The sequence below is a fragment of the Brachyhypopomus gauderio genome, unplaced genomic scaffold (genome assembly GCF_052324685.1).
Source record: "Brachyhypopomus gauderio isolate BG-103 unplaced genomic scaffold, BGAUD_0.2 sc92, whole genome shotgun sequence".
NCBI classification, from domain to species: domain Eukaryota; kingdom Metazoa; phylum Chordata; class Actinopteri; order Gymnotiformes; family Hypopomidae; genus Brachyhypopomus; species Brachyhypopomus gauderio.
The window spans coordinates 587,757-600,645 of record NW_027506913.1 but is presented as its reverse complement, the minus strand read 5'-3'; the positions used below and the strand labels follow the sequence as shown (position 1 = coordinate 600,645).

Here is a 12,889-nt window from a genome sequence, read left to right as displayed (position 1 = left end):
TTGTTCTATGCACACACAGCCCAAGCCAGTTTTCTCTCGTCTCCGGACTTCCTCTCGTTTCTCTAGTTCTCCTGTTTCTACCCTGAGTGTTCTCAGGTTGTTTTTTGTTTCCTTCTGTCTTTTCCCACTTTGTTCTACGTTGGTTTGTTCTCCAGTGTTCTGGTTAACAGATTGACAGGTACCAGGTAGAAGCTATAGGTCTTGTTACCATAGCTTCCTCTTTTGTTTCTTATTTTTTCCCTTCCCCTCTGACACGTCGAGTTTGTCTCCGTGTACTTTTCGTTTTTTCCCATTTTTCTTTTGTGGACGCGTTGTATTTCTTTCCGCGTGTTTTTTGTTTGTTTTACTTACCTGGTCTTTACACACGTCGAGATTCTCCGTGTTGTCTTTCTGTTGTTTCCCTCTGGGGTTTTTGTTTTTCATTTTTTCCCGCATTCGCGGAGGTTTCATTTGGCTGTTTTTTGCCGTTTGTTTTATCGGGTCGCGTTTGAGTCCTCACCACGTTTAAACCAACGCGTCACCGCCGAGATCGGCGGCGAGGCGTAACAATTTCACCAGAAGATGGCAGAGTACACTATACTACACTACACACTGCCCAGTATAAACTGCCAGTAAACACCTTCCCCCAAACACACACGTTCACCTCATCAAATCTGGCCCCACTGCAAAAAGTTTGGACACCCGCGTTACGCCTTCACATCGGGACACTTTAGGACACCTCCATTCATTAAAAAGGCCACAATGACACTGTATAAATCTTAACACATTACTTATTATGCATGGCAACAGATAGGCTACTGTTTTAACATTAAGATCCAGCGCTATTGCAATAGCGATAAGGTGATTCTTATCAACTGTATTCGCAACTGTATCCGAGTTTGACATTTTGGATCACCAACGACTCCCAGAAAGACCATGTTAGTGTTCTGTAAAAGCAAGATCCCTCTGAATTGTAATGCATGTTTTACATCAACATTATATTAATAGTATGCTTAAGACAATTACATTTAAATTTTAAATTTAAATTTTAAGCTGCAGAATTCTGCACGTTTACACGAGTCACACTACACAACAGGGACCTAGACGATAAGGGATTAACACCCTCTAGTGGACTTAATGGGAAGAAGGCAATAAAAACGTTTCGGCCATACCTGTGTGCGTGCGCCTTTGCGTATGAAAATAATTGGGTACGTTTGGTACGGTTTCCTCTCTAGAAAGTGAGACCGTGTAATCATCCAGTCAATAGGAAATCAACTGCGGTTAGAATTGGACTTATTCCAATTCTAAATTGTGACGGGCGGGGGTGAGCAACAAAAAGGAAGCGATCACGCCAAGTCTCAGGGAAAAAGGATGGTTTAATAGAAAGTGTGCAAACCTAAAACCCGTGCACTATCTCCAAATTAAGGATATAATGACCAGCGGTCAACTGGTACAAAGACAAGACATATATAGGCAAACAAACGACCCTCAGGTGAGACGGATCACGGGCTCCGCCCACCTGAGGGACGCACATGACGTCACCAGACAACAACAACAACAGCCGCTGTGGACGGAGGCGGCCGGTAGGGGGCCGCCTCACCGTGACAGACCCCCCCCACCAAGCCGCACTCCCCTCCACTGGGTGTGTGGCACACAGCGGCTGCACACAAAACATGAAGGGGCAGGAAGGCAGAGACAGGCAGGAACACACCTCCTGCCATCCGGGAGCTGGAACATAAAACACACAACATTAAACAGCTCACCTCCCCGGGCGGGACCCTGGACCGACCGGGCCATTAACAACACAAAACCACGCCCCGGTCGGTCACAGGGCCCTCACGCCCTAACCGGCGTTTAGCCAGAGAGCCCCAAGGTGTGCGGACGAGGAGCTACGACTCCTTTGTCGTCCTTAGTGTGTGTGTGGGTGCAGGTTACCTCCCCGAGGTGTGACTACCTCTCCTCCTGGACCTACCTCCTCCCAGAGCTGACCCCGGCCCTTGGCTAGGGGTCACCCCAGCCTCCTGGGGAGCCAACCCCTCCTGGGGCCCCTCATCGCACGGTGGACTCCTCCACCCAACCCAGGAGCGCCAGAGACCGAGGCCCAGAGCACCCCCGACGCGGGCTAGGGAGCAGCCCCAAGGGCCTCCTGGTCACCCCGGGCAGGAGGGAGGATCTCCATCTCCAGCAGGAGCTTCTCAGACCGGAGCCCCATGGTCCCCAAACATCCGAGGGCCCCATCCCTCTAGGGAGGGGCTCTTCCTGACCAGGCTCCGGTCACCCCACAACACAAGGGGGCTCCTGCCAGGTGGAGACCCCCACAAGGTCCAGGAACACCACAACACCGCCAAGGGGAAGCACCTGCACAGAAACACACACACACACACACACACACACACACACACCCAAACACACACCCACATAGAACACAAACGCGCCTCAGACGCCCTTCGTGCCATACCCAGTGGCACGGGACCACAGCCGGTCCCCCCCCCAAACACACATTTAAGGGGAGGAGCATGCGTGGAATTACATGTAACAGTTGACAACACGCTAGGACAAAACACACACGCAAATACTAGACAAACAAAAAACGGTGTACAAACAGACAGACGGAACCCATCACATGCACGCTCTGCTTACACAAACACACAGTGACGCGCGCCGCTCAGAGCCGCAGTCGCTCCCCACATTAAACACACGACACACGGGGAGCGAGGCGACAGTGACGAGCGGCAACCGCGTCACACATAAAACATTCAACATAGAACATAACGAGCACGCACACTGGTCCACACGTCCGTCGACACGTACACACATTCAAAACACACACGAGAGTCTACCAGGCAGACACCCTGGTCCTCGCCGTGCCACATACACACAAGCGCACGGCGGAACTCTCGCAACATACAACGGACACGAAGAGCTGTCTCAGGGCAGACTGCCCTGGTCCTCGCCGTGCTACACAAACACACACACAAAACACAAAAGCACGGCGGAGCTCATCAAACAAAACACCACGCAGACAAACACTTACCACGAGACATGACCACGAACGAAGGAGAAAGAAAAAGAGACTCGGCGGCTTCCGAAGGGTGGCTGGTCATTCTGTGACGGGCGGGAGTGAGCAACAAAAAGGAAGCGATCACGCCAAGTCTCAGGGAAATGGATGGTTTAATAGAAAGTGTGCAAACCTAAAACCCGTGCACTCCAAATTAAGGATATAATGACCAGCGGTCAACTGGTACAAAGACAAGACATATATAGGCAAACAAACGACCCTCAGGTGAGACGGATCACGGGGACATGACGTCACCAGACAACAACAACAACAGCCGCTGTGGACGGAGGCGGCCGGTGGGGGGCCGCCTCACCGTGACATAAATGACATCGCTTACTTACCTTTCCCCATTGTAGACATTGCAAGATGCTAGAGACAGGGATTGGACATGCTTTAAAATAACTCAGCATTTGCTAAATGCACTTACATGTTTAAATTATTTGATTTTGATGTGAAATTCCACAGTAACAATTAAATTAGTAACAAAAATTAAACACTATAGCTTTTGTAATGTGATTTGGAGGAAAATACATTATCTTGATGTGTTTTGGTGTGTGTGTGTGTGTGTGTGTGTGTGTGCGTGCGTGCGTGCGTGCGTGCGTGCGTGCGTGCGTGCGTGCGTGCGTGTGTGTGTGTACACTTATGGGGAAATGGGGGAGTGGTTAAGGGGTCACTGTATCTTTAAAGAAAGGGTTGCACTGTAATATAGTTTTATGTGTTTATTTATAGAAGCTGTCTTGAATTGTGTGAGGAATATTTTACACTGTGATGGAAGAGTTTTGCACATTGAAGTATTGAGAGCTTAGCGCATCCACAGCGTTCCACTACCAGGTTCTTATACAATAATACATCCAGGTAATTAAAACATGTCATTAAAAGCCATGTGAATAACACTGCTGAAAGCTAAAAGATAACCAATAGTACAATAGCTTATGTGACATGATTTCCTTATTACTGGACTAGACCCAACAAACCCCTGAGACAGTAATGGGCCACAAAGGGCAAGCATATTATCTATAAATTTGGGATTTCAATTTACATACACTTAACCTTAAATGTCATTAGGCCACACCTTGGAAATTATTTACCACATGTTGGTTCCCCAATTGACATGACAACCAGGATACATGTTAAGAAGGCCTACTAATGTGCTCTAACAACATAATACAATAAAACTGTCATAATTTAACCCTCATCATGGATGTTTCAACATTAAAACAAGAACATTACATGTTGTGATGTTCCTAAACATCAAGAATGACCTGGATATATCTTCTCAGGAGAAAGTACTAATTTTTACAACTCAATAATCTCAATAATAATCAATAGTCAATAATCTCCTGAATAGATCGATCAGCAGTAATAGTCAACAGATTAAAGTAGGAAGTGTAGGAAGTGTATTACACTTAGAAGTGTACAACGTGAGTGGGATATGCTCATCTTCTGCACTTCTTAGAAAGCAAAGCGGCTACACACCGCCTTTCTACCTCCACCTTTCTGCCTCCCTCTCTCTGCCCCCGACTCCCCCCACCCCATCACTCTCAACTTGGTCAGTTCCGAACATGGCATGCAAGCGAGTTCCCAACGGGACACCCAGGTAATGGCTACGTTCTTTCTAAAGCAGTTTGTGGATTATTTAAATCTTGATAACAAACACAGCACAAATTTCCTCAAAAATAAAGCTTGAAAATAATGTTTGCATCCATATATTGTCTTCGTATATCAGACAGACAAAGTCTGAAACACAACTACGTTTAAAATCACTACAAGAAATGCTAGTTCAAACAAGAGATCATGCTCAGAAAAGTAATTTAGGGAGGGATTCCTCCCTAAGAACATAAAGTAAGTTTTTTTCTAGGTAATTCGTATTCCTTTCGTATGCAATCACTGCACAGTACACACAAAGCTAGGCTATATTATTAAACAATTCCTCTGTATTTTTGCGACTGATTACATTAAGACATTACAATTGACAGCAAACGCCCCTGGACAATGAAAGGGGAGAAAAAACGCGTGTAACCCCAGTTACCAGGGGAACCTTTCAACAACCTGCCCCCCTAACCTTTGGGAGGCTGTTGCCATGTCAGCAATACATTACGCATCACTGCCATGAAATGAAAGCCCTCTAAAAGAGGGTGTGGTGGTGGTGGTGATGGTGATGGTGGGAGGGCATTTGCATTCAATTTTAATTCAGGATTTTCTTTGATACTGACAGAAGGCACTAGCTATGAGTGTGGGATCAGGGCCAATTTCTCTCTCAGTTTGCTCCATCTCTTTGTTATTTCTGAATGGAAGACAATGGCAGGAAATAGATAATTTTCCAGAGCATAAGAAGTTGACTAGACTGAAAAGAATGCACAGACATGCAAGGGAGACATTTAGGAACGTAGTTTTTTCGCTTCCAGGCCCCAAACTTTCACCATCGGTTCAGATCTTCCCTGACACCACGCGTGCATAAAGATAGCCGTAGACCTAGAGTAGATTAAAAGACACCAGCCTGGGTTCCTGGGTTACCACTGGTCAGTGGTTAGCTTAATCATTGACCAATACATGCTTTATTGATCTGTACATTCTTCTTACCCTGTGGCAGGAGTTCTCTGTTCTAGTGGAGTCTCGGTAGACTGTCATTAATGAGGAAATATGTCAGTTGCCTCAGAAAAATTAAAATAAATAAAAAAATATATAATATAAACTATCAATTATAATATTTATTATTATTATTATTATTATTATTATTATTATTAATAATAATAATAATAATAATAATAATAATAATAATAATACTAAATCAGAAATATAGAAGGACATTATAGTAAAAGACGCTGATGACACTTATATTGACACTTACCCATACTGATGACATGCATATACAGACCACATCTTATATTCTATCCTATATTATAGAAAATTATATTTTTAATTACAATATAGATTTACTTGGGACCCTAGAGATTACTGCCATGTTTAAAGATTAAATGTAGGACTGGGACCTGGTGCATCAGTATCATTAATGGTACAGACTGGTACAGTCAGATCAATGGTGTTGAAATTATTCTGGTGAAAAGTCTTCTTCTGTGCTTTTGCATATTCATGCTTATGTAATGTTTGATTTTGTGGACTTCAATGGATCAGTTCCCACTTTTAAGGATATAAATGCTTTGTAACCTTTCGGCCATACCTTATGATTAAGTTTAGTTGTCATATTTTTATCAGTTCTTACATATTTAAATGTGCTAACAGTACAGCAATGTAACATTCGTTTGTCAGAGAAAAATAAAATTAAAATTGTGACTAAAACATTACAGTAAAAACAGGCTATTGCAGAAATACCATAAATAAACAAATAAATGCTAAAAAGTATTATTTGCTTTTGTATCATAAAGTATCATAAATTGTATCTTATTTGTGAAACAAAGCCCAACTCAAAATAGGACAAAAAAAAACTTTTGGATTTGATACTATGCAGATGGACCAAAAGGTATCTGTAACTGCAGGCAGACCCACTCATAGGACATGATCCAGCCATTGATTTATATGATTTACCCATTGATTCATAGGATATGATTCACCTATTGATTCATAGGACATGAATCACCATTGATTCATAGGATATGACTCACCTACTGATTCATAGGACATGATTCACCCAGTGATTCATAGGACATGTCATAGGAACATGTTGAGTGCATGTGTCCTGTGATACTGCCCTGATACTGCTGAGTCAGTGTCTGTCCACTGATGGGTAGACTCAGTCGGCCCTGATTATGAAATCCTCTCCCCGGAGTGAATGTCTAGGTCACATGATCATGGCCTGGATGCCCCCATGGTGTACTTTGACAGTCAAATGAGGCAATGTTGACCTATTGATCACATTGGTCATGGCTAAAGCATCTCATTCAGAAGTAAATACACCTACACAGTCAGACAGGTACAACGTGCACAGGATCACACAGTCTATGTCTGAGTGTGGCTTCTAAATCAGCAACCACATTAACTTTATAGAGTCGAATTACTTGCTCTATTTTTAATGTGAAAAACACAGTATGTATTTATTCATTTTTGTGAAACAAGAATTTGCTCTGAGGTGACTTTTAATATCATGGTATGTGGAGGCCTGCATTGTTTAAAGTGCTCCATGCTTGTTAAAGTATAAAAAAAACTTTTTGTAGTGGCACAAAGAAACACAAATCATTCATTTAAAAAAGGATGAAGAATTTATTTGTCTGTAGTTAAATGCTCTGAGGATGAACATGTATGATCAGAGTATGATGAACAGTTTAGTTGGTTAACAAAGCTGCAAAGTCTATGAAAAGGGAGAACTAGGCTAGACTGTGATGTTAATCTCAGCCGAGAGTCATGTTTCTTTAAAACCAGGACAAGAGACTTCTGCATGATTTGTGATCTGAGAATGGGAAGCAATATAAGGTGCAAGAAACTCAGTATATGGTTAAGTGATCCATGACATGAACACTGGCAGTCAACTTGTCCTACAGCTCTGAGACCATTAAAACGGCACACTGAGGATGAAGATCACCTGTGTGTCTATAGTTTCGGCTAGATTCCTTTGTCGAAGCCTGCGACGCCGGCCTGTTGACCGCTGCTATCAATTCGGTTGGTAGGAATGATCTTCATGGTGGTCTGCTTCAAGGAGTACCAGCGGTTGTGCCATGTAGCCCAGATGATGCCATTGTCAAAACCGTCCAGGCCTGCATCCTTTGCAGTGTATTTACCACCTATGAGAAGGTTACAAAATGATCACTTGCTAAATATTCTGGCTATCATTTATTCGCAGATAATGCAGGAAAAATGTCAGGAACCAGTCAGCCTAATACCTACATTCACAGGAAAGGTTATGTGTAAAAAAGAAACCTCAAGCTAGTCCCTGAAAGACTTGAATAGATATTGTGATTCCTCACCTCTGTAATATTTCCCGTTTAAGTGGCCAGCATGGCAACGGTTCATCCACCAGCCCGAGCCATCCTGCTTAGCACAATTTCCTTGGTACCTGTCATTGTCTCTGTCAGCTGTGCTGAACTGTACGCCATTGTGAGATGTATAGAATTTGTCGCTTGGGTCATCTCCAAAGTCAAACCCATCGAAAGCATCACCGGCATCTCCACCACGATAAAATGTGTACATCAAGCGATACTGGTCTGCCTCTGTGCCTAATTTGAAACCGGCGTAGTCAGCATATCTGTAAATGATAACATCAAGAAATGTATGATATGTAAGTTGATACGTTGATAGCAAACACTCCAAAAACTCAAGTGTCTGACCACAAGCATAGGTTTGTGACATAGATCGACTTCCATCCCCAGATTTCCATCTCCAGTTTATTTGTTTCAATGGAACTATTACATTTTATGTATTTGTAATTTGCAGGTGTAAAGTAACGAAGTGCAAATACTTTGTTATCTTACATATGTAGAAATTTTGGGTATCTATACTTTTCTGAAGTAATAATTTTTCATCTGACTTTTTACTTCTACTCCTTACATTTTCACGCAATTATATGTGCTTTCTACTCCTTGCGTTTTTCATTTTGGCTTGTTCTCAATCTGGCTTGTCATCGTTAAAAAAAGCTATCCAGATAAATTGCACCATCCAGATAGAGTGGATTTGATTGTGATGGGATCAGAAGTATAAACCTATACCATTCCCACACCCCATTTCTTTGCACGTGGTCCATCACACATGTCAAGTCACACTCCAGCAATGAGATAGCAGACATGAGTAGCTTAGTATGAAGATGTTCATGGCAGAGACTCAAGAACTTGAGAGAAAGCACCAACGAGGAGGCTGGTATCCAGGAAGACCAGCTAACCATTAAAAGGGCTCCATTGTAGGTTTTTAAATTATTTGTCTTGTCATCTGTGTATTTGTCATCATTGCAATAAATGTTTTGTGTTGTGCAACTCTCTCTAGCTGCCCCTCCCTCACCACTGTGACAATATGGTTTTAATAAATTCGCATTGTACTAAAATTAGTTTTTAATGGGCATATATGTGACTGAAACAGTTAAGCTAGTGCATCCCTATTTTATAAACATTTAAATTTTCAAATAACATTATAGTCATTATGGTTTTTAGAAAAATATTTTGGGGAGAGGGGGGTAGTGCCCTATAGGCCCTGTGATGCGGCCTACATTTTTGTCCTTAATGGAAATTTTCCCCTTTACATTACTTTTACTTTTATACTTTAAGTATAGTACTTGAGTAAAAATACTGAGTCAATACTTCTACATAAGTATTTTAAAATTCTAGTATCTATACTTATACCCAAGTAATGGACGTGAATATTTTTGACACCTTGGGTAACTTGTTAACTGACTGCATGAAGCAAAGTTCTTTATCGGTCTTAGAGGGGACAGCATGATCATATGTGCTAAAATACCTATTAGGGATCATTAAGGATCATTAGGTATCCTTTCTCTTCAGATTCAAGATCCAACTTCCCATTGTTTAACTCAATGGGACCCCATCCTCAAAACTCAACAAAATGAGTTGATGGTGCAGTGGTGGTTGTGTGTCCACAACTCTCCCAGTGTCTTACTTCTTGACGCCTTCCCAGTCCACCATCTCTATTCGGAGCACGTATGGCACAGACGACTGGGCCGTCAGCAGGTTGATCTTCTCATTGCCCAGCCAGAACTCAGTGGTATCATCAGGTGAGAGATACCCAAAGCCTTCTTTATACGGAATCCACTTTTTGCTGAAGTCAACGCTGCCATCAAGTCTCTAAAATACACACAAAACTTTGGCATATTCACCTGTAGTTCATAACAAAAACTCATTGTCTTTAATTAACTTGTCCTTCCCATATTGTCCTTATATCTTCAATTTTCACTCCAGTGTTATTAAAATGTATGAAGCCTTATTAAAACTGCCAAATCTAAACATATTGTTCACCCAATGCCCATCTATGCTTGATTTGGTATCTTATGGCTTTCATGCAGTAGCCAATCAAGTTTGAGAGCACCCCCCCCCCCCCCCCCCCCGAACTTGAGTCCTCATATCTCCCCTAGAGTTTTAATAATATTTAAAATGTTCTGCTTCAGAAGAAAAGTGTGCATACCCTCTGCAGTACTGTCCATCCACGGCCAACACTGTCTATTTCACAGTACACCAGGAAGGAGGTGGGTGCTCTTGCTGGCTGAACGTAGTACAGACCACTGACTTTGCCACCCTTATTTGCAATATCCTGGCAATCTGAACAGCATTTATGGAAAGAACATTTATATTTATTACTGTGCAATTATTACTGTTTATTTGCTACAGAAACTGCAAAACAAGGATTTATGAGGACCAAAAGTAAAATGGTACCAAAAATGGCTATAATAGCATGGGGGAAATAATATATTTTCAGGTTATAACTTAGTTATATGTTGAAGATTCAATCTGATTTTTAATATTTCATGTTTTAAAACATACATTGATTTTACAGAGCCCTCAGTATACCATAAAAATTAATAATTCAACAAAAAGGTTTGAAAGGCTTCAATGAAGTATCAACAAAAGTCTTTATAAATATTTCAATATTTATAATATAATTGGTTATGTAAATTATATTTTGATCCACCTTTGCCTGTGATGGTCTGGATCTCCACTGTGTCTTTACATGGCATCTTACACTTCTGCTCAAGCTGGAGAGACAGCTGCCTCAGGTCATTCAGACGCTTGTTGTTGGAGTCCAGAGTGGCCTGCAGCTCACTGGAGAAATGGAAGAGGAGAACAGAACAGAGAGAAAACAGAGAACAGAGAGAAAACAGAGAGAGAACACAGAGAAAACAGAGAACAGGGAGAAAACAGAGATAACCAAGAGAAAACAGAGAGAACACAGAGAAAACAGAGAACAGAGAGAGAGAACAGAGAAAACAAAACAGAGAAAACAGAGAACAAAGAGAAAACAGAACAGAGAAAACACAAAGAAAACAGAGAACAAAGAGAAAACAGAAAGAAAACAAAAAAGAGAAAACAGAGAACAGAGAGAACTTTTGCAAAGAACAAAATGAGCATCAAAATGAACCAGATGCTTCTTTTCCAAAATCAGCTCTTATTCATTGTTTTCTTAATTAGAACAACATATTGAAATGCACGCATGGTACATGTGTCCACTTCAACAAATCTCTTTTGTGAACATTATATATCACAAAATACTCACTGTATTTGTTGCTCCTGAGTTAGTATGCTTCTCTCAAACCGAAGTACATCATCAAGCATGCTTGATGATTTCCGGATGTACAGATCTGGAAGAGATTAATTTCAGAAAGCAATAGCATTGCATTTTGTTTAATTGTACCTCAGCTTGAGAGATGACTTAACAACAACTGAAAATCAATCTCTGGTAAATCGCAATGAATGGTGCAATGCTGCAGCTCTGGACTCTGATCTGAGATCAATTATCAGATGTTCGGAACCATATTCCTGCTTCCATGTTATCACATTTATTTGAACCTGGATCACAAACCCTATCCTGTATAACCTAATATTGTATTAAACCCTCTGGGCAATGAGAAATATGCAACACCCAACAGAGTAAAAACTCTAAAACATATTAAAACACTGTTGAACCAACTGGATATTTAAATAAACAATTCCTGCTCACACTACAAAATTTTTTTTTTTTAATCTTTAATTTCTTCCCATTTATTTCCTCTCATTTTAATTTCCCTTCATTTTGCTAATTTGCAAATTTAATTATTAATCCATTTGGCAAGATCTTTTGCCCTATAATCAATTTACCCACTGGAGAATAATAAATTCTGACTGAACCTAATAAAAATAAACACAAACTCTAAAAAACTTTTGTGCAACTTATTTGCACCAAAAAACCCAGATATGTAACATCTCCACTGAAAGATTCTTGTTTTTGCCATTGCGAGGTTTTCTCGCACTGTTCTCAGACATACTCGTGTATGGGCCCCTGCGTGTCGCTGTGCTGTGCTGATATGTCACCTGGCGAGGCCTTCACTGCATGTTTCTCTGTGTCTTTCAGGTAAACCACTTTGTCCTGGGCCCCTCTGGTGAGGTTGGCGATCTCCTGCAGGAGTTCTTCCATGTCATTCAGGTCCCTCACCACCCCCGGCTTGTACCGGTGTAGGTAATCTGCCACGCCGCATGTAGTGGGGCAGTACTGGCCCTGAAACAGAGAACAAGACCACATCCAAATACCTTATTGGTTGCATTCAATGTGGTGGCAGATATTGGTTTTATACCATAACATTTAGCAGACACTGTTATACAGAACAACTTACAAAGTGCACACAATTGATCAACTAGTTGGTTGTGGTACCCAAGCCCAGTACCAGGGGGCAGTTGGTTTAAGTGCCTTGCTCAAGGGCACTTCATCATGACCTGGGGTCTGGGAACCAGCCCTACAAGCCTCTGGTCACAAGACCAGTCCCCTACCCACCAGACCATAACTGCCCCTATAAGATACACAGTAGCTTGTAACACCATATTGTTTTATAACAGAATGACTACCATAAGATGCAGTTACTAATTCTTACTAATTTGTAACATCCAATTGTAATGGAGTTGCAATGTACTTACAAAGCCGTCAGTTGGAATGCATGAATCTGCATACGTGGAGTAATCTCCTCTCGGTTGCTGTATGATGGAAAAAAATCACAACAGCAACACTCAGTGAAATGTGTTCTGACACAGAGCCCTTCTCAACATCATCAATTATGCTGTGATCATATATTCCTTACTGCAGAAGCAAATGTGCACAGAAACAGGACAGATGCAACCGCATATGGGAAAGGAGCCATTTTGGTCCTGCAGTCGCGATGTCGCTCCTTGAGTTTGTGAGGAGCTGCTGCAGTTGCAGGATATTTATCCGATCAAGGTC

The 12,889-nt window shown here is 41.8% G+C and overlaps 1 protein-coding gene across 1 annotated transcript; it reads right to left on the bottom strand.

Moving 5' to 3' along the window:
* Positions 1–7,247: 7,247 nt before the first annotated feature.
* Positions 7,248–12,889, bottom strand: fgg (fibrinogen gamma chain). Its single transcript, XM_076992304.1, has 9 exons — positions 12,750–12,889; positions 12,589–12,645; positions 11,992–12,175; positions 11,198–11,282; positions 10,616–10,746; positions 10,112–10,245; positions 9,590–9,774; positions 7,954–8,231; positions 7,248–7,770 (listed from the first exon to the last, which is right to left on the bottom strand). The coding sequence occupies exons 1-9, from the start codon at positions 12,807–12,809 to the stop codon at positions 7,592–7,594; spliced, it is 1,293 nt and encodes a 430-aa protein (XP_076848419.1). The 5' UTR covers positions 12,810–12,889; the 3' UTR covers positions 7,248–7,591.